The sequence below is a fragment of the Malurus melanocephalus genome, unplaced genomic scaffold, assembly GCF_030028575.1.
Source record: "Malurus melanocephalus ecotype Western Australia unplaced genomic scaffold, MMel_1.1 scaffold_181, whole genome shotgun sequence".
In the NCBI taxonomy this organism is placed as follows: domain Eukaryota; kingdom Metazoa; phylum Chordata; class Aves; order Passeriformes; family Maluridae; genus Malurus; species Malurus melanocephalus.
This window is the reverse complement of record NW_026623413.1, coordinates 1,367,803-1,393,593: the sequence shown is the minus strand read 5'-3', so window position 1 is coordinate 1,393,593 and position 25,791 is coordinate 1,367,803. Positions and strand designations below refer to the sequence as shown.

General features: G+C 41.2%; 1 protein-coding gene across 2 annotated transcripts in view; it reads left to right on the top strand.

The window, feature by feature from the left end:
• The window catches only part of CNTRL (centriolin), a 26,406-nt gene extending 992 nt beyond the window's left edge, over positions 1–25,414 (top strand). Inside the window, exons 2-43 of one of the 2 annotated variants that reach the window (XM_057372963.1) lie at positions 289–534; positions 851–984; positions 1,365–1,495; positions 2,806–2,947; positions 3,484–3,670; positions 3,768–3,961; positions 5,586–5,705; positions 6,204–6,420; positions 6,853–6,962; positions 7,450–7,644; positions 9,849–10,002; positions 10,334–10,554; positions 11,147–11,323; positions 11,615–11,749; positions 11,842–11,987; positions 12,401–12,581; positions 13,040–13,219; positions 13,313–13,492; positions 14,026–14,142; positions 14,457–14,601; positions 15,028–15,164; positions 15,574–15,757; positions 15,994–16,304; positions 16,485–16,693; positions 16,864–17,056; positions 17,170–17,300; positions 17,420–17,560; positions 17,674–17,800; positions 17,958–18,122; positions 18,781–18,940; positions 19,028–19,143; positions 19,631–19,848; positions 20,240–20,397; positions 20,661–20,734; positions 21,070–21,258; positions 21,605–21,830; positions 22,012–22,217; positions 22,489–22,611; positions 23,198–23,449; positions 23,527–23,589; positions 24,042–24,245; positions 24,557–25,414. In XM_057372963.1, the coding sequence (XP_057228946.1) occupies positions 321–534; positions 851–984; positions 1,365–1,495; positions 2,806–2,947; positions 3,484–3,670; positions 3,768–3,961; positions 5,586–5,705; positions 6,204–6,420; positions 6,853–6,962; positions 7,450–7,644; positions 9,849–10,002; positions 10,334–10,554; positions 11,147–11,323; positions 11,615–11,749; positions 11,842–11,987; positions 12,401–12,581; positions 13,040–13,219; positions 13,313–13,492; positions 14,026–14,142; positions 14,457–14,601; positions 15,028–15,164; positions 15,574–15,757; positions 15,994–16,304; positions 16,485–16,693; positions 16,864–17,056; positions 17,170–17,300; positions 17,420–17,560; positions 17,674–17,800; positions 17,958–18,122; positions 18,781–18,940; positions 19,028–19,143; positions 19,631–19,848; positions 20,240–20,397; positions 20,661–20,734; positions 21,070–21,258; positions 21,605–21,830; positions 22,012–22,217; positions 22,489–22,611; positions 23,198–23,449; positions 23,527–23,589; positions 24,042–24,245; positions 24,557–24,652 (6,963 nt within the window). In that variant the 5' untranslated portion in view covers positions 289–320 and the 3' untranslated portion in view covers positions 24,653–25,414. Of the gene's footprint in view, positions 1–288; positions 535–850; positions 985–1,364; positions 1,496–2,805; positions 2,948–3,483; positions 3,671–3,767; positions 3,962–5,585; positions 5,706–6,203; positions 6,421–6,852; positions 6,963–7,449; positions 7,645–8,626; positions 8,778–9,848; positions 10,003–10,333; positions 10,555–11,146; positions 11,324–11,614; positions 11,750–11,841; positions 11,988–12,400; positions 12,582–13,039; positions 13,220–13,312; positions 13,493–14,025; positions 14,143–14,456; positions 14,602–15,027; positions 15,165–15,573; positions 15,758–15,993; positions 16,305–16,484; positions 16,694–16,863; positions 17,057–17,169; positions 17,301–17,419; positions 17,561–17,673; positions 17,801–17,957; positions 18,123–18,780; positions 18,941–19,027; positions 19,144–19,630; positions 19,849–20,239; positions 20,398–20,660; positions 20,735–21,069; positions 21,259–21,604; positions 21,831–22,011; positions 22,218–22,488; positions 22,612–23,197; positions 23,450–23,526; positions 23,590–24,041; positions 24,246–24,556 lie in introns of those variants that run through there. The other variant, XM_057372964.1, reaches the window with a different exon arrangement.
• The last annotated feature ends 377 nt before the right edge of the window (positions 25,415–25,791 follow it).

Here is a 25,791-nt window from a genome sequence, read left to right as displayed (position 1 = left end):
CCTGCCAGCTCTGAGCTGAGAGTATCTCCAGACCTGCCAGACTGTGTAAACCATAAGCTGCAGGACAGGAGGAAGATGAGTTGACCTGGGGCTATGCTTTAGAAGGGTGGGAGTATAAAAGGTGAAATCATTCTTCCCAATGCCAGGAAAACTGGAAGCTGGCACCCACTGGAGTTTTGGCATGAATGTGGATTTTGGCACAAAAYACTTCTGTAGTACYTTTGTTGTCRTGCAAACCTTTAGGATTTAGCTTTWAWCACAGGCTGATATTTGTTTCTGTTATTGCAGATATTGCCATGTGATATCCAGTATTTTTGGCAATGAATAAAGGCTCTGTAAGAAAAGCTTCAGGTAGAAAACCACTGACATCAGCTTCCCAGACGTCTCATCCAATGTCACCTGTCAGTTCTGGTGCCACATCTCCACATCTTAGCCAACAGACAACTCCAGCTGCTCACAAAAGCATGGAGCAGAGGCCCCAACAACGGGATATTTCAGCAGAAAATGTTGGATCTGCTTGGAAGTTTCARAAAGGTATTGTACAATCAATAATACTGGTATCAAAGTAGATACCACAAGCATTAAAAGCCAGTGTTGTGTGAACTGTATGATTTAAGATGTGTGATCTGTTGAAAAGTTTGAAAAAATTGTTTTCATGGTTTTTTTTTGGTACACAAATGCAGAAATGGGAGTAATGAAAGCTGGGGAAAATAATGAGACTTTTACTCCTTCCTGTACTGCTAGAGGGGATAATTTTCAATGTTTTCCCAGTGTTCAGTGTAAAGAAAAAGACTAACACAAAAATCACCAATTGTTCCACTACTAAAGGTAGTTTTCTGTTTAATTTCAGGTGAAAATGGTGTTAGCCCAGGAGTTAAGTACATAACTGAACCCGTTATAAAGAGTCTGTCAAAACAGCAAAATTTGGCTTTTATAACCTCACTGAATCTTTCTTCCCCGAAGGATGGGGACAAGAAATTTAAGGTAAGTTATTGGAAATAACTGGAAATTGAACCATGTGTAAAATTAATTTTCATTGATTTCTTTTTAAGGTTTCTTTTTAAGTGGATGTAAGCACTCTAATTTTAATAGCCTAGTTCTGTAACCAACTCCTGTTTAAAAGAAAAAGGTAATGGACACTTGAGCAAAAGAAAAGATTTGATTCATTAGAATGATGTTTAAAACCTATTAATTCATGTAATTTTTTAGCTCTTAGATTGTGCTGATTTGGTTGGTTTTKGGTTTGTTTTSTTTTTGTTTTGGTATTTTTAAWGAATAGGTGGYTGTTAAAATAGAAACACGACTTTCTCTTTAAAAAAACCCAGGCCCTGCAATGCTAAGGGGTTCATTTTCTCTTTTTTTAGTACATAGAAAATTTGGAAAAGTGCTCTAAGCTAGAGGTACTAAATCTTAGTAACAACCAAATAGAGAAGATTGAGAAGTTGGATAAACTGCTGAAGCTGCGGGAGCTCAACTTATCTGGCAACAAAATCAGGTAAGAGGAAACACCAAAGGGTCTGGAGAGCCCACCGTCAATAAAACTGATTTTCTTTTCCTGTTCAAGTGAATTCTCTCACAAGTGAACACTTGAGGTGAATTTCCCAGTTGTATGTCAAGACTAACAAGCTTTGAGATCTTTTTAAAGGAACAAGCTCTGAGGTGTAGAAGTATAAATAGTTCTGGGAAGTGCTGTTGGTATCCCATGGTTGTGGTTTAATTTGTTTTCCTTGGAAACCAAGCCAGAAGTGTGGGTTTCCAGATACCACAATGAAGAGTGGGYAATAACCCAATTAAATGCATTAAAAAATAATTAAACTTTTACTGTTTGTTATTACAGGTAATAGAATAAGTTTTCTTTTAGGAGAGGAACCTGAATAGGCTTGATCAGGCAGGTCAAAAACTCCCTAAATTTCTTTTGAACTCTGTGGAGAGCCTGGTGTCTTGTTTGAGTGGTTTTAAAGTGTTGAAGGGTAATGGTTCATGCACTAGCAAAACTCTTAATTGCTTTCAATTTTTCTATCCATGAATTATGATCTTTACTATTATGAAACTGCCTTTGCAGCAGAGGAGCTGCCATTTCAGTAGAGACGYTTACAATGGGAAGTGAGTAAAACCCCAGAGTTTCTACACATTGCATTCACACAACTTCCTCTCTCAACAGGAACTGAAAAGGGCATGGTAGCTTTTAGCTGCTGTTCTGTTTTCAGAYTTTGCTTATGTGTGGTTCATATATACTCAAAAAATAGTCACAAACACACATTCTGCTGTACTTTGTTATAATGCTCATAGTTTACTTAATGTTCACACATAGTCATAAAAAATGCTCAAGTAGACCAAAACCTAGCATGGCTTCTTCTAAAGTTTTAAAGAAAACATCAAAAAATGTAGTTCTTCATGCTGTCAGTTTACAGTTGATCCTTCATTTGTGTGGGGAAATACCTCCCCCTAAAAAACTTTATTTTGATTCATCTTTGTCCKGTTACGTTCTCAAGAGAAAAAGAAGATATTTTGTATCTTCAATTAAATTACCACACATTAACATAATGTTAATATTAAAATGATGATATGCAAAAATGAGGGTTTTGCTACAATGACAGAAAATGCTGTGATTTWTGGTCTTAACTTAGTACTTGTAAGTAACTCTGGTGTAATTTCATTTGAATTATACATGGCAGTAAATAATGGTTTTGCTGATCTGTTGGTTATTAATTGTGACAGATTTTGGTTTAGTTTATTCATAATCTTCAGTTTCACTTTAAATTTGCTGTGGTTCATGACAAATTATGTTTTTCTTTTCATTTTCAGCAAAATTGAAGGCATAGAACATCTGCAGAACCTACAAAAGCTGAACCTGGCAGGGAATGAGATTGAGCACATTCCTGTGTGGGTTGGGAAGAAACTGAGATCCCTGCGGAGTCTTAGTTTGAAAAGGAATAAAGTGTCCTCAGTAAGTGACTCTAGTTAGGAACAGGCATTGTTCAGAGCCTTTCCATGAAGTCAGCTGGGGAATTTACATTGGTTGACTTACTCTGAGTAATTGCTGAGTGTCTTTCCACAAAAGTCTTTTCTGAAATGCAGCAGTTGGGAGCCTAATAAAGTTATTTATCAGAAAGATTCCTTTTGTGCCAGGTATTAAAGATGCAAACCTGTGTATTGTGTTGTTTTGGAAAGCATAAGTGTTCGGGAGGTTACACACCCACAGATCGTAGTGGCTTCACATTTCCAAACTAAAGCTTGACTGCATTTATCCTCTTTGCAGTGGCATTTTTTATAAAGGAAATAATTTGATTTTAGGAAGTGACTTTAGTCATAGTTCTGTGTATTTTTAGATTTTTAGACATTACTCTTTAGCATAAATATTAAGCTAGATCGTTTAATAGAAACGTAACATAAAACATTCTGCATAACCAGAAATTCTCAAATGGGGGTTGAATTGTTCTTGGAAGGATGTCTAAATCATTGTTTTGTTTCTCTTTGATTTAGCTCCATGATATAGCTAAACTAAAGCCTCTGCAAGATCTCACCTCTCTGTTCCTTGCTGAAAATCCAGTTGCAATTCTGCCTCACTACTACCTGTAYACCATATTCCACCTGAGAGCACTGGAAAACTTGGATGGACAGCCAGTGACAAACCATGACAGGCAAGAAGCTCTGGAAAGGTTTAATTTAGGTAATAATATGCTGAATCTGAAATGAATGACACAACATTTAAATTTAGGAAGGAAAAGGTTTTTCTATATGAATGTTTCTCTGATTTTGTTTTTCAGAAGAGATAGAAAAATTAGAAAGGGAATTGGAAAACGCAGCAAAGGAGATGGAGAACCTTAAACTTAACCAGTCCAAAGTGCTTGAGCAACTTCAGCATCAGGATGAGCTCAACAAATCACTAATGGAAAAGGCTTTGCAGCAGAGACAAAGCTTTGAAGACCTACAAAGGGACCTGGGCACCAAAAATGAACTGGTAAGGTAATCATTGGCACTAAGGAAGTCTTTGGACACAGAGTTGTCAGTGGGAGAGTTCAACAGGCTGGAGACTTATTTTTAAAATTGTTGTGATTATTGACCAATGGTTCTTCAATATTCTTTCTCTGGAAGAAGTAAGTATATTGAACAGCATTCAGTATCACTTTTGTGATTTATAGTAACTTCTTTGTTTCTAGTAATTATTTATGTATTTCTATTTAAAATTTGTGAATTGGTAAAAGGTTAAGCTGCTAAATTACTGTTGTACTGAATATGCCTGCAATGGTCAGACTTCCAAGTGCTGCTGCAATAAGGGAGAWAAWKGRWWTYTTTWARGRMMCAAGATGTGCACMCAAGTTGTACATYAGTAATARCTCCTGATTATTATTTTGGGTAATGTGCACCTGTRTATTTGTATTTTATCCACATCATCCTAAAGTCTCATGTTTGAGTGTCTTGGTAGCCATAAAATGCAAGAAAAGTCCTCCTGATTTGGGAGTGCTGGGTTGGAATGACCCGATCAAAACTTAATATATGGATTTTATCTTTTAGCCTTATCCTCTAAAATTTTATCCTTCAGACTCTCTGGACCTGGTACATCTATATCTGTTTCTTCTCTGAACACACACACTAATCAMCTTCTAAAATGTACTTTTCAGCATAGTGAGATGTAGCAGCAAATACTTAGCAGCTTGAACCCACTCTTRTCCTTTGGATGACAAACTTGGCTCACTTCTGTCTCCCTTTAGCTGGTGTCTGGGTTTGTCACAGTCCCCTTCCTGCAGAGCCTTTGTTCCTCACTCAAGGTAGCCCCACTGTGCTCCTGGTTGTTTTTATTTCTAGGATGTATTTGCACGTTCCCTGAAGTAGCAACATCAYAATGAAATTTCTCAGTGAAACTTCATATTCACTGTGGTTTGAAATACAACTTTCTTGATATTTTTCCCCTTTTCTCTGAAACCAGYTAATTTTTGCATGACATTTATCAGKTTTTTAATTCCYTCTTTAAGCCTTTCCTGCTTTATTTCTYTTCCTCCATTAGTCCTGCTTTCTGCTGTCTATTGGAATTGTGCTGCATGTTCTCCCTCAGGTATTCAGTGTGAAAAGTTGATTTAAAAAGAAATCACATGATGGACCTTTGTTTAAAAATAACCTCAAAACCAATCTAGCACATGGTTATGCTAAAATTAAATATATAGACTTTGTACACTTGAGAATTGAGAGATTTTGCTTCTTTTACAGACCGTGTTAATAGTTCTCATGCTCACTAGTAGCAGTAAATATGTTTGTTATTTGGCCTAGATTTTGCTAAAGGATCATACCCAAATTATTATTTTATCCCAACTTAKGTTTAAAAATAAACTTGTCACTTCAATGTACATAAAGTTAAAAGGCCTTTCATGTGATCATTTGTATTCTATTAACTGTGGGGCTTTTGTCTCCTCTTAGTCACYATTGTACCTTGTAATAAAATTCCCCTTTGTGATATTCCTGATCCAAAATTGTGATGTGAGCTTTGTTCCYTCATTAATGGCTGTGCCCTGCTCTCTGTAGAGCTGCCATGTGTGTGACAATGGTGACACTGCAGTGAGTGACACTCACAGGGTTTTGTGGTTTCTCAGCTGAAGCAGAAGACAGTGGAGCTCACCCGGGCTTGCCAGAAGCAGTATGAGCTGGAGCAGGAGCTGGCCTTTTACAAGATCGATGCAAAATTTGAGCCCTTGAATTATTTTCCTTCAGAGGTAATAATTTTAAAATCACAGATCTTTTCATTGTTGTTTCCCTTGGTATAAAAAACTGTAGTTTTTCTATACTTTAATAGATCCTGCTTTATTCAAGGCCCAGCCCCTGTCATACTTGCAAACAAAAATTCCAGAATGAAATCCATAAGAGACGTAAGGATCGGTAATCATTGACTACAATTAAGTTATGTCTGAGTAAAATTTAAGTGCAACAATGTAATAGACTAAATATGATCTAAGTAAATTTATTATACTAAGRAAAAGTTCCTTTTTCAAAAGACATTTGCAACAAACTGGTCACGTTCCAACTGGTTTTGCTTGGTTTTAATTCCCTTATAGTGACATTCAAGGCCAAAAAAGCCAAGCATAATCTGTTTTCTTCTAATTCTTCTGATTTCAATTTGGTTTTCCTTTTTATGCTTGATAAGAGTTAAATGTATGTTACGAGTTGATTGCAACCATAGTTCTGAGATAAAGACATTGCTTCTTACATTTCAGGAGGTTGAACTTGATAATGTACCTGGTGAAAGCCCCTACATTGGTAAGGCCAGGTACAAAAGAAATATGTTTATAAGGGAAGGCTACATCACTGACAAAGCTCAGCAGCTGCAGGTTGGAAAAATTCAGCAGGAGGATGTTGACTCCTGTAAGAAACCCGAGCATCTCCAAACTCTAGATCAAATACTGCAGGAAAAGGAAGAGAAGATCAATTCAGGTAAAACATTAATTTTTATCCAAATAAAAATATGTATATCAATGTGGGTTATTCCAGTGGTTACATGCTTTGACACAGGTTGGTCATAAGAACAGAAACTGTTTCAGAGGCTGCAAGTGCTGTGGCTGTACTTGATGCATTTTTGTGTCAAAACTCCTACAGTTTATAGCTGTTACTTTAAATAACTCAGGATGAAAGCATTACATGTTATTGAAAACACAGTTCTAGGCAGTTTTCATACTTCATGCATGAATTTAATCGTGTAAAAGTCATTAAAAGGACTTTAGACATGGTTTTTAAGGAGCCAGACTGCATTAACTGTGATTATCACTGTGTTAATGCTGTGCTGTGTTCACAGAAGCTGTGTACCAGTGTTATAAACAATATTATAATGTATTTTGTGGGTTTGGTTTTGGTTTGTTTTGTCTGCAGCACAAAGAAGATTAGAAGAACTGCARAGTGAAATTGGAGATGCAGAGCAACAAGTGTTGAAAGTAACAGGGGAACTGCAACAACTGGAGGATGCTCTGGCTCAGAAAAAAGTAAGTTGTWCCATGAATAGCAAGGGAAGGTGTTTGAAGCAGTGTTGATGTAAGAAAATACAACCTTTTCTCCCCATTCTTACAAAAACGCAGCTGTACAGACATTAATTTGTTTGTCAAGCAACAGAAAAGTCATACAGGTTTTAGAGAGCTTGTTTATGAATCACTTCTTAGAGCTGCAGTTAATGGCATCTGAAMGTGTTCCATGTGTTGCTGTTGATTTATTGCTGACATTCCCCAAAACCCTGGGGAAGAACCTGTGCAGCTGATAAGCAATGTGGCTACAGAACTGGCAGCAAGAATGAATTTATCAGCATTAAACTAAAACAGCATYTTCCACTTCTTTAATTGTCATTAAATATTGCTATTTTTGGTTTTTAAACTTGCCCAAAAATCAGTGACCAGGATCTTCWTTATTTAGATGTTAAATATGTCCTTGATCAGCTGTGTATTTCCAACTCACTCAACCTCCTAATGCTGTCTCCAGATATCCCAGGCCAGCAAGGAAGCAATTGAACAGCAATTGAGTGAAAGGTTACAAATCCTACAGGAGCTACGCAAGGAAACCTTGGAACTGGAAAAACAAATAGAGAAACAGAAAAGAGAAATGGGGAAAAATCAGAAAGAGCTTGAAGACTTGCAGAGTTCTCTTGGTTGTGTAAATCCTGAGGATCCAAGACATGTAAGTAAACCCAGAATCTGAAGTTTTAATGTATTCATGCACTGAGGAGTGGAGTAAAGGCAGCTTTTACAGGTGACCATTCACTTGTGGCTGTTTCATGAGTTAGATATTCTTTTGCTATTTATCAAAATCATTAACTTGTAATGTAAAATCAACTCTTCACAGTTAAAAACAATCCCTCCAAACCAACCTGCTTTGGTAAAACACTTGAACAACTCATTTTCCCAGCAKTTGCTGTACTGCATGTTAAGAACRAAATCTTTATGCTTTGCACAAACATGCTGTGCAGAGCCTTGGAGACAATTTCTGTGCAAGAAATCCTTCATGCATCTTTTTGTGGAGTCTGGCCTTAAAGATTTTTAAGGTCTGTGTCTGGCAGTGCTTGTCCAGCCGGTTTGGTGGGGATTGATGGCCTTTCTCTGCTGTCACATACAATCCTGTCAGTCCTGAGAGAATCAGAGGTCACATCTCACAGGGCTGGGGTGCCAAGGAAAGCTTGAGCTTCTACCTGACTTTATGATCTCCAGGGATGCAGGACTTTTTCTGAGTTATTAACTGTGTTCAGGTACAGAAAACATACAGAAAAACTTACAGAAATTGAACTAAACCGAAACTGAATTACTAATAGTGCTTGGAAAAAGCTTGTATCTCTAAATGAAAGTTTTTCAGGCCAGCTGGATGCTTTAAAGTAAGCAATGAWAGAATTTTTATGCATCGCTCCGTTTCCAGCAGAGCACTCAAACACTTTTTAAAAAGCTCTTTTGTGTTATTRAGCTTTGGGTGGCAGAAGGGCCGAGCGGAAAGCTCCCAGGGGATGGCCGGGCCCGGGGCAGGAGCGAGCCCGGCCCTTCCCGCGGCCGCCCCTCGCTTCGAATCACAACACAGGAAACGCCGTGCGGGCCAACGGCCGGGAACGGGCTGGGAAGAGGCTGGGAACGGGGCCGGGAACGGGGCTGGGAACGGGCTGGGAACGGAGCTAAGGCGCGGCTCCAGCCCCCGCCCCAGACCCCATGGAGTCTCCGCTCAATTCCTGTCCGTCCTGAAACTCCCGGTGCTTTATTCAAATGAATTCCCGCTCAGGGGTGGGGCGTGCTGCAAGTGCTGTCTCAGGAAGAAAAGACAAAGGCAAAGCTGTAAGTGTTCGGGGACCTGTGGCTTTTTGTTTCTTTTTCAAGCTGCATTTTTGGTGCTATTCAGCAGCTGCAGCAAAATGGCTCAGCGGTGGCAGCTCGGTTTGGGTTTTACTTGTTGAAATTTCCTTTCTGAAAGCTGCATGGCAGTTTGTGTTTAGCAAGGTGACAAGTTGAACTGTGCTGATAGGGRTGTTTAAGTTAACTTCCGGTTTAATCCGTTAAAAATACAAAAAGCTTTGGTTTTATCCATTTACTTTTGTTATGGAAGCAACTTTGTAGGTGTTCTTTTTTCTGAGAACTCATGTTTAAATTTTCTTCTGCTAGCTCAGTTAACTTCTTTTTGAGTAGTACAAAAACATGCAGATAATCATGACAGTATAATTCTTCATTTTCCAAAGTTTCTGGCATTTGGTTTGTTTCTGAGCAATTTCATACCAGTGAGAAACAACACTTTATTCTGTTGATAACCAGTAAACAGCTGAAACAATCAGCTAATTCATACTAAATGCATGAAGTCCTGGCCAAAGTCTGTGTGAGCTGTGTGATGTATCTCGCAGAAATATTTTAATAAAATAAGATTTACTTAACAATATTTACTTAGTAACTGTAAAGTTTGCCTAACTACTGTTCAGTATTTTCCTTCAAGTGCTGACCTGACATGTTCTAAAGCATCATCTGCTGTGGAGGCAATGCAGGATGACAGGWTTAAAGGTTCTGGGAGAAATCATGTTTGTTCTTGACTGAGAGAGGAAGTGGTAGAACAAAATGTAAAGGCTAGAAGAAAGATAGTAGCCATGAGTAATAATTTATAAATGCAGGCTTTATTCACCCTGGGCAGGGGGGAGCCTCCAAACAATGCTGTTAGTCACAGATTGTGCTTATCTGGGGTCCTTTGTGGGGCAGGAGTGAGGAAAAATAACAAGTAACAAACCCCAAAGCACCACAATAGTGCTGAGCTTGTGGCTTTTCTTGCTGATGGTGAGAYACTGCAGAACTGAGACAAAATCCTGATTCGATTTTTTTAAATCTGTATTGATGTCCTGCTTTACCTTTCAAACTGTTACTTGACAGGCTCACATGAAAGCTCAAAAAGCAAGTAAAGAGCAGCACCTTGATATAATGAACAAACATTGCCAGCAGCTGGAGAGTCGCCTGGATGAGATGCTCTCCAGGATTGCAAAGGAAACTGAGGAAATCAAGGACTTGGAGCAGCAGCTCACTGATGGTAAACTTTAATTTTTGTCTTCAAGGATTTCTTTTATTTAAGACAATGTGACAAATGAACTGAGGATTCACTTTGATTTATCTTTGCTTAAATGATGCAGGAATGCACAAAGAGCTGCATTTTCATTTTGACTCTCTCAGTGGTCAGGTTAATACAATAATATTGGGAATCCTAACCTTAAAACCAGTTTTTTTCTGCTTGAATTCTAGGTATTTGTTATTACTTACTCCAATAGCAAACGGTTTAAACAAGATGAAGAAAGGCAGWTTGGTTTGTTTTGTAAATAAATGTGACTTCTTAGCTACCTCAGATTCATTYTGCATTTCTGCAGGTCAAATAGCAACAAATGAAGCACTGAAAAGGGATTTGGAAAGTATAATCACTGGATTACAGGAATACCTGCAAAGTGTGAAGTATCAGGCAAAACAGGCCAATGAGGAGTGTRAGAAGTTACAGAAGGAAAAAGAATCTTTGCTGGGAAGATTGGCAGATCTGGAGGAGGAAAAAAMCAACCTGGAAGTKGTTGCCATGGATGCAGAAAATATGAGAAAAGTAAAGCCTAATATCATTTCCTAAATTCAAGTGTCAATGAGTAAATTTGAAAAAAATAAACTGGTGATCAGATTGAGACTAGGGAAGCACAGTTCCTCAGACAAAATAATTTTTGATAGGGTAACACACCTCAAGAACAGAATCTGGCCTTTAAAACCAGTTGCACGAGACATTCAGTGAATATATGCTTTATGGGAGATGCCTCAGAAATGTAGGTTTTACCTTTCACACATCACTAGAAATGGATTTGCAGGTTACACTGTGGGGAATGGCATCAGTGGAACCTCTGACACTGGCCAAGGGTGTGTGTTAGCACAGGGACTGAGGGAGCTGTCTGGGTACAAACAGTTTTATAGTGAGTGAGGAGTTTTATAAAAATCTGARTTCCTGGGGCTATTGTGTATCACTTCCAGCTCCATCTTTCTAACCTGAGTGTGGATTTTGGACAGTCAGAGTGTCATCATTGACCTGCAGGTAGAAATGTCACCACCTTCACGTTCCAACAGAGTTCAAAGGGCAGTGAGGCAATGTGCTCTGAAGAAATTCTGACCCTCCCAATGTACATCTTTCTAAAATGGATCTAAAATTCCAGGAAATTGCAATGCTGGAGAATGCACTCCAGGAGCAAAGAGAAATAAATGAGTCCCTTCGAGATGCCCAGGAGAAGGTCAGCACCTATGAGGCTGAGCTGGAAGCCCAGTTAAGAGAGAGGGATGCTGAAGCCAAGCAGCAAAAAGAAGAATTTGAAAGACTGAAACAACTCAGCCAGGTAAAAGCAGAAATTTAATGTTATCTAGCTCAGKACACCTCATCTCCAACATTAAATTACCAACAATTGCTGATTTAGCTGTGCCCCCCACAGAAGATGGGATCAGTTCACTGGGATTTATAATTTTGTTTTCAAGCAAGGTCCAGATGGTTTGCTTGGGGTTGTTTTCTAGGATCTTTTTTAGGTGCTGTCAYATTGTTACCGTTTTAAGAAATGCATCTGTTGTGTATTTGGGTGACAGGTTGGGGTTGGGAGTGGGGATATTAATCTGGAGGTTTTCTGATTTTATAGATGGAGCTGTCAGCCCTACAAGATGAACTTGAAAAAGAGAGACAACTGTTAGAGAATGCTCAGACCAAAGCACAACTGGCAGAGGAGAAGGAGCAACAAAATTACAAGCTCCTTTTGCAGTTCAAACAACTGCAGGTGAAGTGTTTCTCGTATTAAAAACTCTAGCTTTTCTTACTTGTGGATTAGTTTACTTACATTTGTGTGGATTTTGTCTTTTCTTTCTCTAGGGAGACAATAATTTCCTAAAACAACAGCTTAAAGATCTCCAGAATCAGCTCAACCATGCAGTTGGGAACTTAATTCATCCTGAGGATGTCATGGCATGTATAAATGAATTCAGGCAAAAGCTTCAGACAGGAGATGGAGAGATCAAGTGAGTAAAATAAAAGTACAAACTATGAGATTTKTGCATGTGAAAGGGACAGGACAAGAGGAAATGGCCTCARRTTGTACCATGGRAGGTTCAGATTGRATATCTGGGAAATTTTCCTCACTGAAAGCRTTGCCAAGCWWTGGAACACTGCTCAGGGCAGTGGTGAAGTCACCAGCACTGGAGGGATTTAAAAAATACTTAAATGTGCACTTAGGGATATGGGTTARTGGTGGCCTTGGCAGTCCTGGGGGAATGGCTGGATTTGATGATCATAAAACTCTTTTCCAACCTAACCTGAATTAATTGCACAGCATGCCTTCAACTTGCACTATTTTTCATTCATTATTTCAATATCTGCTATCACAATTTAAAATCCGTTTTCTGTCTTGGAACCTGGRTTGTTTCTCTTTCAGGTGTCCAGATTCAGCTGATGTTTTAGGGAAAAGCTTTGCAAGTCTGCAGAAAGAATTCAATGACATCCTTGCTGATGCTCGGAGAGAAAAAGAGAAAGCATGGGCTGGACAGAGCCAATTGCAGGAAGCAATGGCATCCCAGCAGGAAAAACTGGAAGAGCTACAGGAGAAATACAGACAGGCAYGTATCAAACAACAAAAGCAAGACAATTTCAGTTTAGTGTAAAAAACATAAATTGCAGCTATAGGATCAAGTTTCATTTGATGAAGCTTTGCTATGCTCTGTCCTTCATGTAATAGTGGAGTCTCATTTTATTTTTGATTAATAATTTTTCTGATTATTTGTTGAATTGGAATTTAGCCAGTGATCTGTCTCAGAGGCAACAAAGAATTTAATTATCACTAGTTATGAACCTTCCTGAAAGATCACTATGCATATCATTAACAAAATAACTGAGGCACTCTCTTCAAATGTTACAGTTACAGTGGCAAAGTGGTTACCTTTCCTTTCTGTTTTGATGCAAAGTATGCTGGTAACTGAATTTCCCAGAGGTTTGTTTCATTAAATCATTAAAACAGAGTGCCTTTTGATTGGGATTTTTTTTTCTGGTTACTGATTCTAACTTATTTCACTTGTAGGTTAAAGCTGAAAACAGGCAAAATAAGAACAAGGTCCATCAGTTACAGAATGAAATTCARCATTTGCATGAAAAAATAAAGAGCATGGAAGAGATTCAGGGCCTGGCTGACCAGCAGCTCCAGGAGGTRGATGAAGAAAAAGAGGCCATTCTTGCCCAGCTGGAGAATTTAGAGAAAAGGGTAAGAATGGGTGAGGGCAATGTCATACCAAGAGAAAAGCAGCATGGATGAAAGACTTAAAATTTTTAAAATTTACTATTTTCCTGCTTTCAGAAAAAAATAGAAGATGCCAGGGCACAAATGCAMATGGCGAGTCTGGGTAAGGAGCTGAAGCAGCTGCAGAGAGCAGTTGTCACCTCAGACAARCTGGCRACCACYGAGCTGTCCCTYGCTGCAAACCAGCTCAGGGCTCTGSAGGACACTGTGCTCACCATCAACCAGGAGAGAGCTGAGGTAAATCATGGAGAATTCATTAATTAATTGCTTGTTAATGCCTCTSTAGTGGGAGCAGTCCTGGTGTCTTTGAAATGAGCTTCAGAGCTTTCTTCTGTGCTGCTGCACAGGAGCTCTTGCTTTGGGTGGAGTTTGAAATACAGTGTGAATGAGAAAATTGGGGCATGGACAGGTGTTTCTGCTGTGGGAGGGAGGGCAGGGAGAGGATTTTAAATCTCTTATTAACTGAAAGGCAAACAGTAGATAATACATTRTTCTGTAGGACAGRAAAGCAAAAKAGARGRCTGGAAGTTTGTGCTTACACAAACTGAAAACACTTTTTCAAACTGGGAAGCACTTCTGGCTACAAAATAACATCTGCTCTGTAAAAATACTGTAAAGTTGAAGGAGAAACGGTATTTTACAGATTAGATCTAGAGTGCCAGAACAGTTAGGTGCTGATGCTTCTCAATGGTCAGCTTTTCACAATGACACATCTCAAGCCTGAGATATGTTCCTGCAAACTAAAACTCAAATGAAAATCTCAATTYCAGGAGATTGAGGAAGCCCAAGGGTTCTGTGATGAGGCAGCTCGAGCTTCCCAAGCTCTKGCTAGAGCAGAAGCAGAAATAGAATTGCTACAACAACTCCTGAAGGAGAAGGAAGAGCAAGTAGGTTGTTTGCTCTGTGTTATATGATAAAATATCAGTGAGTTTCTGAAAATGTCATGTTTAGATGTTCTTGCCCTGCCCTTTTCCCCTCAGGTTTTCTCAGATCACAATATTCTTCCTTCCCCTGATATCTGCCCAAGAACAAAATGAAGAGTTCACTGCCTGGAGTAGCTGAGTTTTAAAGAAAACCATCACCTGTTCACTTAAACACCTCTCTGGCCGTGGCTGAACCTCAGTCATGTGAAGGAATAGGAATAACAGCTTTGTGGCATTGAGTGGGAGCTTTTTCTGATTTAAAATTCTGTTTCAAATAGGTTCTGCATGAAATGGAGAAAACTGGTGAAAAAGCTGTTGCATCAAACACACAGAAGTTCGAAATTAATAAATTAAATGAGGCTATGGAGCAACAAAAAGCAGAGATTGACCGTTTGAAATGGTTATTGGATCATTTTGGGACAGGTAATTTCTCTCTTCTCTCCATTTCTTGCACAGAGACACAAGATTATTTTTCCCCATTTCTCACTGTTTGAGCYAAGAATCTGGAGAATAAAGTGTTGAGAATATCCTTCTGCACAGATTTATATAGGATATGTGTCAATTTTCATCAGTTTGTGCTTTTTACAGCTATTTAGAAAACACKGATTGTGCTCTGGGACATTGTCAGAGATCTGTATAAGGAAAAGGAGCAGCAGATACCTGAATTTCTATTTCTACAATCTTAAAACTTGCTAGTTTATATCTGTCACTGTATATACATTTAGTTTGTTTCCTCCAGCAATTAATTTTTAAAAATATAGTTCCAGATTAACTGGATAACAACAAGGGAAAAGTTGTATGCCATATTTATTTATGCTTTATGACTATAAAATTGTGATTYATTTCCAGGTAACAAAGATGAAATTGAGGCCTTACAAGATGAMATTGCAGCCCACAGAAATGCATTCTCACAGCAGAATGATCACACCACCAGCACAGAGCCACTGAAAAGAAAGGGATACTGGTATTATGTGCCATCATCACAGGTCAGGAATGGAAACTCTGTGATGGTTTATTTTCCTTGTGGAAAGCCTTTTGAGGGGGGRAGCACATTATAAACTTACTAGGATTGAGGGAAACTTAAGAACAAATATTTGCTGGTGTGTAAGAGAAATACTGAAACAAAACACCAACAAATGTAAAGCCTATTACTGTGGTTATAGGAATCCAGGATACATTGCGTTGGGAGACAACTGTTCAATGGGCAGTACTGAATTTAAAACCAATGTTGTTAAAATATATTTAGTGCTTTTAAAGCAGCATCATGCTTAGAACTGAGTGACAGCAAAGAATGTGTAGCCTGTTCCTAAAAAATCCCTAGAATGTCTACAACAAATCCTTTATTTGATGTGATTTGTCATTTCTAGATTAACACATGTTGTATGTTTTCTTTAGGCTTCAACTCCTGCTTCCAACAGCACCAAGGACTCTGGAGTGTGTTTGAGGTGCTGTGGCACATCCTCAGCCACGAGAGGGGGTGATCAGGACAGGCCCTGTGAGAGGGAAGACTTGCCCAGCCAAGGATATTGGGTTTATTCACCAGTCAGAAATAGGCTGTACAAATCAAATTCTGGCAAAGGTAAGGCAGTCTCAGAGTGTTTAGGAGCAGACTGAAGATGGGCTTGCTTAGAGTTCACAGAGAGTATTTTTGATGGGCGTGACTGAATAGAAGTGCTTGTTACTGTTGAGTAACTTAGTTTAACCAATGTTTATTACATTTTTGTCAATTAAGTAGAATTTTAAATGTGCATTTGAAGACTATCTGTGCTGAAAGTAATATTAACCATAATGTGTTTGGCTTTGATTTTTTTATAGATAGAAGAGTAAAAGAAGATGATGCAGGGAAGGCAGGATCTCCTGTTCCTGAAGCCTCTCCCTTTGCCCCACCCCCAGGCACAGTTATTTACACAGCCCTTCCAGATGGGGCCCCTGCACCTCAGGGAATGGGGGTTTATGCCCCTCCTCCTGCAGCAGCCACCACGAGTCCAGTTGCTCCTGGATCCATTTTCCATGGGCCACCTCCTGTGGGATCCCAGACTCTTTATGGCCCTCTGCCTGCAAACSTCACGGTGCCACTCGTTCCCCTGGGAGTGCTCCACTGCAATGTGCCTGAACATCAGGATCTGGTAAGGACCAGAGCTGCAGCTGCAGCTGGGACCCTTGGGAACTGACTGACAAATGGGTTAGAAAAAWATCCCTGCTAGGAAGGGTCTGGTTACTGTCTTTGCCTTCTGTAGCTGCTCCTGAGTGTCAGGAGGCATCAAACAGAAAATAGATCCYGATTCTGTTCTGTTCCCTGTATGCAGGAGAGTGAAATCTCAAGGCTGGAAGACACTGTGTGCTATTTAAAGTCTCAGAAGTATAAAGAGAAATGCTCAGAGGCAGCTGAGCACAAATACAAAAAAGAGGTTGAAAGATTGCATGAAAATATTGAGGAACTTGAGCATGAAAGAGAGGAGCTGGAACGTGAAGTGGCAGAGCTGCGCCGAGCAGCTCCGAAACGGAGCACACGCAGGTGGGAATATTGGGTGGACTGCACTGAAGGGAAGCATGTGAAAATACCTCAAACTTCTCCCAGCTAAAATCAGCTTTTTGACTCATTTACAATTCTAGAACTTCAAGGGGCTCCAGGCCTGTGGCATTTTTGTATTTTAATTCCATGTTTTTTTTATGCTTACCTCTTAGGGACTTTATTGACGGCTACACCGACAGCCTCCTCKCAGAGCTGCAGCTGGAAAGGTCCCTGCAGCAGCAGGAAGATGTTGCAGAGGAGATTGAATGTGCAGAGAAAACTCTGCTGAAACGCAGAGCAGAGCTCAGAGAGGCTGACAGGCTCCTCACAGAGGCTCAGGTGGAACTCGAGAGCACCCGGGGCAAGGTGAGTAAAGCCCAGACTGAAGGCAGAAAGATTTGAGGGTTGTTTTGTTTCTCTGGGCAGTTTATTTTCACATGGATGGAATGTATCGTGTCCATCTTTGATTTTTGCTGCAGACTAAAGAGACTCTTGAGAAGTACAATCGTGCCAAACACCGTTTGTCCTGCACTGAAATGGAGGCAGAGGAGCTGGAGCAGAGAGCTCAGGAAACAGCAACAAAACTTGTGAAAACAGCTCAGCAGCTCAGGTACACTGAGTGCTCTTGTGGGTTTGTGTCACACAGGGTGAGGAGATGAACTGGATTCTTTTGCTTTTGGAGAGGGAGGGTTAAAAGGTTAACATGAAAAGGCGTAAATGCTCTTTTAGGTTATTACAGACAGATACGAGGAGTTTGGAACAGCACAAGAGGGAGCAAGAAGGCATTTTGAAGGAAATCAACAAAATGGTGGCTGCAAAAGACTCTGAGTTGCAGTCATTAAACCAGAAGATAGAAATGCTCACTGACAGGTGAGTACTTTTAACAGCATAAACTGTATTAAATCAAATGTGACCTCCTCCCATAAGTCACTGCCTAAGATATTTTCCCTTCTTCTGACTCCTGTTTTTATCCTCACTCTCAGTCTTCAGAAGCTCCAAGGAGATATTCAACTTGCAGAAGGTAATGAGGCCCAGCATCTCGAAATCATCAGAGAAGCAGAAAACCTTGTTCAGGGCAGGAAAACTGAACTGGAAACACTGAAAGATCAGGTAAGGCTTGGCCTAACCCTGGGCTATCCCTTTTGTTGGAATTGACCTTTATCTCATGCTTATGTTCYGAGTCTCTCAGATACTCTTGTTCATGTGTGTGTTTAGCTACAAAAACAAAAGCTKCCACTGATTGTTCTGTTAAACTTGTGCACTGTAGATTTCTGCTCAGCAGCAAGAGCTCTTGTTCCTGGAGCAACAGATAAATCAGAGAACAGAAGAGCTCCGTGGCCTTGAGGACTGCCTTTCCCAAAAGAAAGGTCACCTCCAAGAAGCTCTTCGAGATGGAGAGACTGAAGCACATGAAAAACTTTGCCAAATAAGGGTACGTTTTCCAAATGAGTTTTCAAATCATTATAGCAAAAGAATTGAAGGATTGAAAACATTCCAGGAGCTTTCCATAAAATCAGTTTTGCTTTTTATGCCCTATGAGAAATAAACCATGCAAGTTTATGGTTCTGTGTGATGAAAAGCTTGGTCCAGATGCACAAATAAGAACTCCCCAGTTCTAGTAATTCTTACAGAATTGGTCCCTTGAGAACTAAATTACATTAAATATAAATCTCTGAATGACTTCCTGTTGCTGAGAGGAGCAGCTGCTGAAGGAGATCAGTGTGATCAGTGTGTGTAAAACACAACAGAGCTGCCTCAGTCTGTCCCCATCCCCATTTGCACAGAAAGGATTTGTATTTCCCTTTTGAAATCAAAACAAAGTATCAGGACTAATTACATTTTGTGGTGGATTTTCTTTTGTGAGGGCTTCTGGTCTGATTTTGTTATAAGCCCGGTTATTCACTTGAATGAGAGAGACTTGGAGATCAAAATCTTTGCAGAATTACTACTCCAAATCATCAACAAGCAAGACTTTAACCTAAATATTCTGTATTTTTTGTTTGTTAAACCAGATTTTATAAATACTTAGAACTTCTGTTTAAAAGAAAACTTTCGCTAATAATGGTATTCCTTGTAACACATTCTCACAGGAAATAAAAGTACTTCTGGGAGAGCTTAGTGTTGAGAAGAAAGACCTGGATGCCCAGATGAATGAGAAAAAAGCACAGCTTTTGGTCCTAAAGAAGGATATTAGAAAAGAGGAGGAAAATCTGCAAGGAATACTTGGACAGGTCACCAAGCATAAGATGGGTATGTGCCTGGATTTCCTGGGGTTTGTGCTCACTGGGTTCATCCTCATCCTAATCTAATAATCTCCTATTTATTTCACCTCACTAGAACTGAAACATGTGCTGGAAATGCTGGAGCTTGAAAAGAATGAACTGGAAGGTTTGAAACTACAACATGACCAGAAGGTCAATGAGCTGGAAAAGACTCAGGTTGCAGTTGTGGAGGTAAGAATTTCTTCTGTAGCTGGAAGAGCTGTGGTTCTCTTAAGCTTTGGGTAACAGTCCTGATGCTTTTAAATCTATCAGTTTCTAATCTGATTTCAGCTTATCACACAAAAGTCCTAAGTCTGCTTAGGCCCTTTAAAATAATGGGATTTTTTGGTGTTTGTGAGGGAGAGGAAGCACAGAAGCTCTTCTGTGGCTGTAGAATGATGGATGCTGGTTTTTTTAGAGCTTCCAGAGTCTTCTTATCTGGATTCTTAGTCCTCACTTKCAAAGAGTGAGTCTGGAAGAGAGTTTAACTCATCTGGATGATCTTCTCTAGCATTAAAAAAGTCCCCAAAGTACTTGGTGCCCTTCTATTGCCACCTTAACGTGGTCACCTTCCTCCATTAAATGCAYTCACATTACTCTGGCTGCAGCTGAGGATGTCAATCCTTGTTCTACATCTGGACCATATCAATGGATTTCTCACAGTGCCTGCTTTTCCTAGGAGAAATTAAAACTGGAGAATATTCAGAAGTTATTTCAGTGTCAGCAAGGGGAAGTGGATTGGCAGGAACAGCTCCTCCAGAAAAACCATGAGGAAAATGAACTCCTGGGCTCTGAAATGAGAACTCTGCAAAGCAAAATCGAGGCTCTGACCAAMGAGAAGGAGAAGCTGGAAGAAGATTCCAGGAATTTGGAGAAGAAGTTGTCACAAGCCAAAAGGTGGAGGAAATGTCTTTTTCCTACAAAGATCAAAAGGGTTGGGAAGTGCTCTGAATGTCTGTTGTAGTTCAAAATGCAACTCTAACTTGGAGGTGCCCAATGATACAGAATATGCAGTTCTTATGTTCTGTGGGGTTTTTGCTTTCAGCCTCTCTACAGCAGACTTAAAAATGTTCAGGAAAGGAGCTGGTGAATCAATAGCATTTTTTATATTCTGGTAATACCACAAGAAATGTTAGGAAAATTGAAGTGTGGCATCCTGGAACAAGACATTTGTCTTGCTCTGCCTGCTGGTGCCATCACCCCCTTGGGCTGAGAGGGTTTTAGTGACATTTTTAAAATCTTCACCAAGGATTTCCAGCAAACCAAGAATATGATTCTCTTTTTACAGAGACTTAACTGCTGCTGAAGACAGCAGCAGAACTGCACTGTCCAACAAGGAAAAACTGGAATTGAATGCTAAGAACCTGCAGAGGGAGGTGGAGCTACTGAAAAAGCAGAAGAAATCACTGAATGCAGAGATTGTTGCTGTCCAGGAGGATCTTCAAGGTAAAGATCCATTTTTGGGTTTAAGCTGTAAAACATTTTAAGGGAAGTTCTATTAAAAGACACTTTGTGACTGAACTATGTGATATTAAATGTGCAGCGTGCTCAGATGTCCATAGGCAGAAAGAATTTTACACGTTGAAAAGGTGGAAATTTTAGTAACTGTGTTTCTGTTGTTCACTCTTCATTTATAAAAAGAGAAAATTTCTGTGTGCTGGTATTTCAAACTGCTGATGAAAATCTCTTGTCACCAAATTCTTTTCTAGGGAAAAAAGAAGAACTGGAAACACTGAAAGGAGAACTGAATGGCTCAAGGCAGCAGCTTCAACTGATGAAACAGGTTGGTTTTAGTGAAAAAAAATCTGACCTGTTCATGTGGGCACAGCAGCTCAGCATCAGAGCCCTGCAGGGCTGAGGAGTAGGGGCTGCTTTATTTCTTTTTTGCTGAGTGTGGAGTGGATTTATTGGGTTTTAAAAAGATATTTTTAAAATAACCATCCAAATAACCAGCACATTCTGGCTCTGTGTGTGTTAATTCACTCCGTGGCTGGTTTGACTGGAAGGAACCCTGAGTGTGACAGTGACAGTGACAGTTCTGCTCTCTCAAACACAAACCTTTTGGGCTGGTTCCTCTCTCCAGCTCCTGCTGCCACGTGCTTCTGTTTTCCATTGCAGGATTTGGAAAACAGCTCAAAACAGCAGGAGGAGCTGCTCAGAAAGCAGGCAGCCCTGAAGGAAGAGATCCGAGARTGTGTAAGGAAACGAAAGGAATGCCAGGAGAGGCACAAGAGGAGGGAGAACCAATTGCAGCAGCTCCGGAAAAAGATTGAAGAGAAGGAAACAGAACTCACCCAACAGGAAGTGGTAATGAAGCCCCTGACTTGTCTCACTTCCTCCTGACCTTAAAAATAATTCAGGCCACAAAGTTTGAGGTGTGAGTTTACAAATAATCACAGAAGCACTGACTGGTTTGGCCCAGTTAACTTGGGTTGGGTGAGGAGTTTCAGCAGAGTGTTACCCTAAAGAAAAATGGAGGGAGCTGTTCTGAAAATGAGAGAGGCAAGAAAAATGAACATTTTCTGTCAGTAGGGACTGCTAGACTGCTGTTCTTTCCAGTTTATGCTGTTTTACTTTTCTAATGTCTCTTAGTGATGGTTTTGTTCTCCTTGAGTTGGTGCTGGTTCACACTCAGAGTGGGGGTTTTTGGCAGGTTCTTCGTCGCCTCAAACAAAACTCAGAGCATGAAGAAAAAAGACTGGAAGAATGTACAGCTAAAGTGAAGGATCAGAAAATCCTGCTGGAAAAGGAGCTAACAGATCAACACAAAAAACTGGAGCAGGCAATAGCAAAAGTCAGGCTGGCTGAACAGAACCTTGGGAAGCTGGAAGAGAAGGAGTCCCAATGTGCAGCTCTTGAAGAAACCATCAGAAAAAGCAGTAAGAGGCATTGCACAAATAACTTGTCACCATCTCTGGGGGCTCAGACTAATGGCACCAAAATATTTGTGTTTATCTTGCTTGGGTTCTTGGTGTTTGGAAAACATCTGCTGTGTATGAAGCGGGACAAGATACTGAAGTTGTTGCTAATCAGGATTTTTTTTTTTAATGTTCATTACAGAACATCAGCTTTCAGAAAAAGAAATACAGTTGCTACAAAAAGAAAGAGAAATAGAGTGTCTTCAGAATGAACTGCAAGTCTCCAAGTCTGAGCTAAAGCAACTCCAAGGTCAGATAGTATCAGAGAGGAGAGAAGCAGAAAAACAAATCTTGGATCTGAGAGAAAAACAGAAAATGCAAAGGATGGAGCTTGAAAGCAAACTGCAGGTAAGTCCTGGCTGAGGGGAGCAAGTTTGGGGATTTGGGTTATTTTAAACAGCAAAATGATGGAACACCCAGTTTTGTCATTGGAGGAACAAAGCAATGCATCAGCTTCCTGACCAGACTTGAGGCAACCATCTTCTGCAATTTAGTGCTGCTCAACACCTGAGTTACCCCTGTTCAATTCTGTTTCTTCCTTGAAGAAATTGGGGGATCTCTCAGCTCATGTTCTGTAGTGGATCCTCCCACTAAAAAGCATCTTTCTGCATTTTTCTAGGAGCACAAGCATGGAGATGCCAATTTGCAAAGTGACAGAGCCGTGACTGAGCACAGTAACTGCCCACAGGCCAAGCAGCTCGTGGAGGACCTGGGCCAGACCCATCAGGACCCCCAGAGCCAGGTAMAGCTGGGTGCCAAATCCAGGGAGCTGAGGCTTCTTGGCTTCCAGGCATGTTCATTTTGTGTGCTTTTGAATCTCTTCCTCCTATTGTATCACAGTTTAAAACACACCTAGAGGTGTAATTTATGCAAGTCACAAGGTGTTAGCCACATTCAGAGCTACTCAGTGGGCAATGAACAACTTGCCAGTGCCAGCCTGGGCTGGCTTTTTCTGCTTTTGATACTCATGTTAAATCTAAAGATTTAACCTTGTCTGAAGGACTCCTTCCAGTCCTTCAATAAATCCTTTATCGATTGTTTTGAAGCCCTTTAAAAACAGAGAAGAATGTTGTTGGCAACTGGAAAACATTTGGGAAAGGCCTGCAAGGCCAGAGTGTGGCRGGTTTAGATAACAAGTTGTGTCCTGGTAATTGGAATTTCCTGTTCCCATCTGAGAGGCTTCCCTGGCAGAGTTAATGTTGGAACCAGAGCTTTGTGACTGCTGGCTACCATGGTCCAAATGGAGCCATTTCCAGAACAGCCTGGTTCACTTGTGCAGGAAAAGCCCTCAGGACTGATGTTTGCAATGCAATTGTTCTGTGCTGCAGGTTAAAGCCCAAGACATGGAAGAGAGACAGAGGGAAATGGAGAGTGCAGCAACATTGCTTAACCTGGAGGTTGAAAACGAAATTAARATGGGGTTTAATTCTCCAAGCTCATCTTCTCTAGACCCGTTGGAAGATTCGGAAGCTTTTCCTGAGGGAAGTCTGCATTTTGAGTGGGATAATTCCTTCACTGCTGCTGACAGACAGCTCCTCTCTTTGGAAGACAAGTTCAGTATTTCCAGAGTCTTGTTACTGGTAAGATGCTTTGGCCAAGCAGCTGCTCCCAGTGCTGTGCTGGTTCCTCTGGCTGATTGTGCCTTTGTTTCCCAAAGGATGAGCAGTGGAGGGGAGAGGCGCTCCAGGAGAAGCTGCAGCAGCACGAGGACCGGCTGAAGGTGCCCCATCTGTCCCCTCACATCCTTTGGGCCCCTTCTAAACATGATCTAAACAACCTGGGGGAGTGGGGATCCTCCTCCAGCTCAGGCCAATYCACTCTGTAATGACCAGAGAGGAGCTTTGGGTGGGAACACTGAAAACCTGGCTGTAGCAAGRGTAATTTTAATTAGCATTTATTTGGATGTTGGACTATTCCAACAAGMTGCCCTCCTTTATGCCATCCTGTGGTATATCAGCAACATGAGAAAGGAATTCAGGAGCACCCATGATCCCTTTGTGGTCCAGGTTGAGTTAGAACGTGGCCATTCAAATGGAGCTTATTTAAAATAACTCCCAAACCCCTTTCCCCTGCCTGTGGGATGAGACTCAGCCCTACAGGATGGAAGGTTTTCCTTTCTGGGGTGCTGGCAGTGCCCTGCTGCTGTAGCAGCCCTGCTGTGTTGTGTTGCAGGCGCGGCTGCGGCGCTGCCTGGCCAAGCAGGCCGAGGTGCTGRTCCGGGGCAAGCAGCAGACAGCCGGGAGCCTGCACAGCCTCCAGCGCCGCCTCCAGCTGCTGGACASCCTGGTCAGCAGCTCGGCTTCAGAGTCACCCTACCTGCCCAGCAGCCCCAGCCTGGCATCTCTGCACAGTTCTTTGAATGTAACAAAAGCCCAGGTAATGTTCTGCTGGGGACCAGAGTTCTGATGTGGGGGGGTTTCATGGTTTTTCTCTCCCTGTTAGTTGTTTACAGCCATGAGCTGTCCCTCTCTGAGGCTGGGCAGGGCTTTTTGAAGGTGCTGATCACACCCTACCCCTACTCAGGCAGTGGTTAATGCCTTTGAAAAAGCTGAGCTTTCCTCAGCGTGGTTTGGGGTTTTTTCACCTTGTTTTATGCTTAAAATCCAGCATGCTCTCATTTTTCACTAAGTTGCAAATGTCTCTGGTACCTGAAAGCTGTCATTGCTCAGAGTTTCTGTTTTCCCCAGGCTCCTGTGCCAGGCCTGGCTGAGGTCCCCAGCAGCCCAGGGAGTACTCTGGGATCACCAGTGCTGCATTCCAGCTCCCACGGAGTCTCCCGGTGAAGGCCACAGGTGAGAGGTGGCTCCAGGCCGGTTCCAACTCCCTGAGACACAAACGCCTGCAAGGCTGAGGGACCTGTGGCTTCACAGAGCGTGCTGTCCCTTGGCAGTGACAGCATTCCTGTGGCTGCTGTCTGTTCTGGTTTAGGTTTGTGTGTCATGCAGAACAGTCTGGGTGAGAGCTGCTGGGAGCTCTCCTGGGACATGAGTTACTGCTGCATAAACTGTTGCCATGCCTGSTCTTCCAGGAACTTTCCTGGTTAAGCTGTTCAGCCCTGAGGCTGAACCTCTGTTACAGCTGGTTCCACACCAGCCTGGTACAAAAGTGTCCTTTTGTAATGGTTTCAGATAAAAATGTTACTTGAAAAGTGGCTTCTCTTTAAAAGAAGAGCCCAAAGCACATCCACAGCTTGAACAGGGGCCCTCAGGTGCCCTCTGAAGAGTTCTCCTACCTCACTGGGTGAGCCTTGTCTGAAAAGGCCTTTGCCACCACTCCCAAACAGCTGCTGCAGGGCCTGCTCTATGAAGGTTTTGTACAAGTGAGTAWGAGGTTGATAGAGGTCGGTTTGTTTTTAAAAAAGCTATTTTAAATGTGTATTTAAATACATGTCCAAACCAACCTCCTATTTAAGTGTTCAGCTAGTGGCCAGTTTCCACTTTAAAGAAACTTTGTTACAAGGCCTGATCTGTTGCCAAATGCACCGAGGTTTAAAATGCAATTATTTTGGATACTTTCTTAAAATAAACTTTTGTAATTGATGCTTTTGTCTGGGGTTGGTTCCAGATTCTTTTCCTTGAAGCTGTTCTCCAGGTTGCTGATCCTTTCACTGTGGTTCTGGAGCAGCTGCTGGCACAGCCCTGGGCAGTGACAATGCTGAGTGCTGGAGCTGCTCCTTGCAGGATGTGTCCACCTTTGGTGTATCTGCTCCTCTAACTCTTCCTGGCTGTTGGTTGAGTACCTCTTGCTCTTAACTGACTCCTACTTAGAGGAAAAGCCACTTTGTAAATCCTTCGGGCCCCAGGACAATGCAGAACAGGGGCTGTGCACTGGTTGTCCCAGCTCTCCACACCCTTTAGCATCAGTCTGTTGTGCCCTTTCTCATCCTCAAGATAAACCTTTTCTACACAGCAGCACCCAGCCA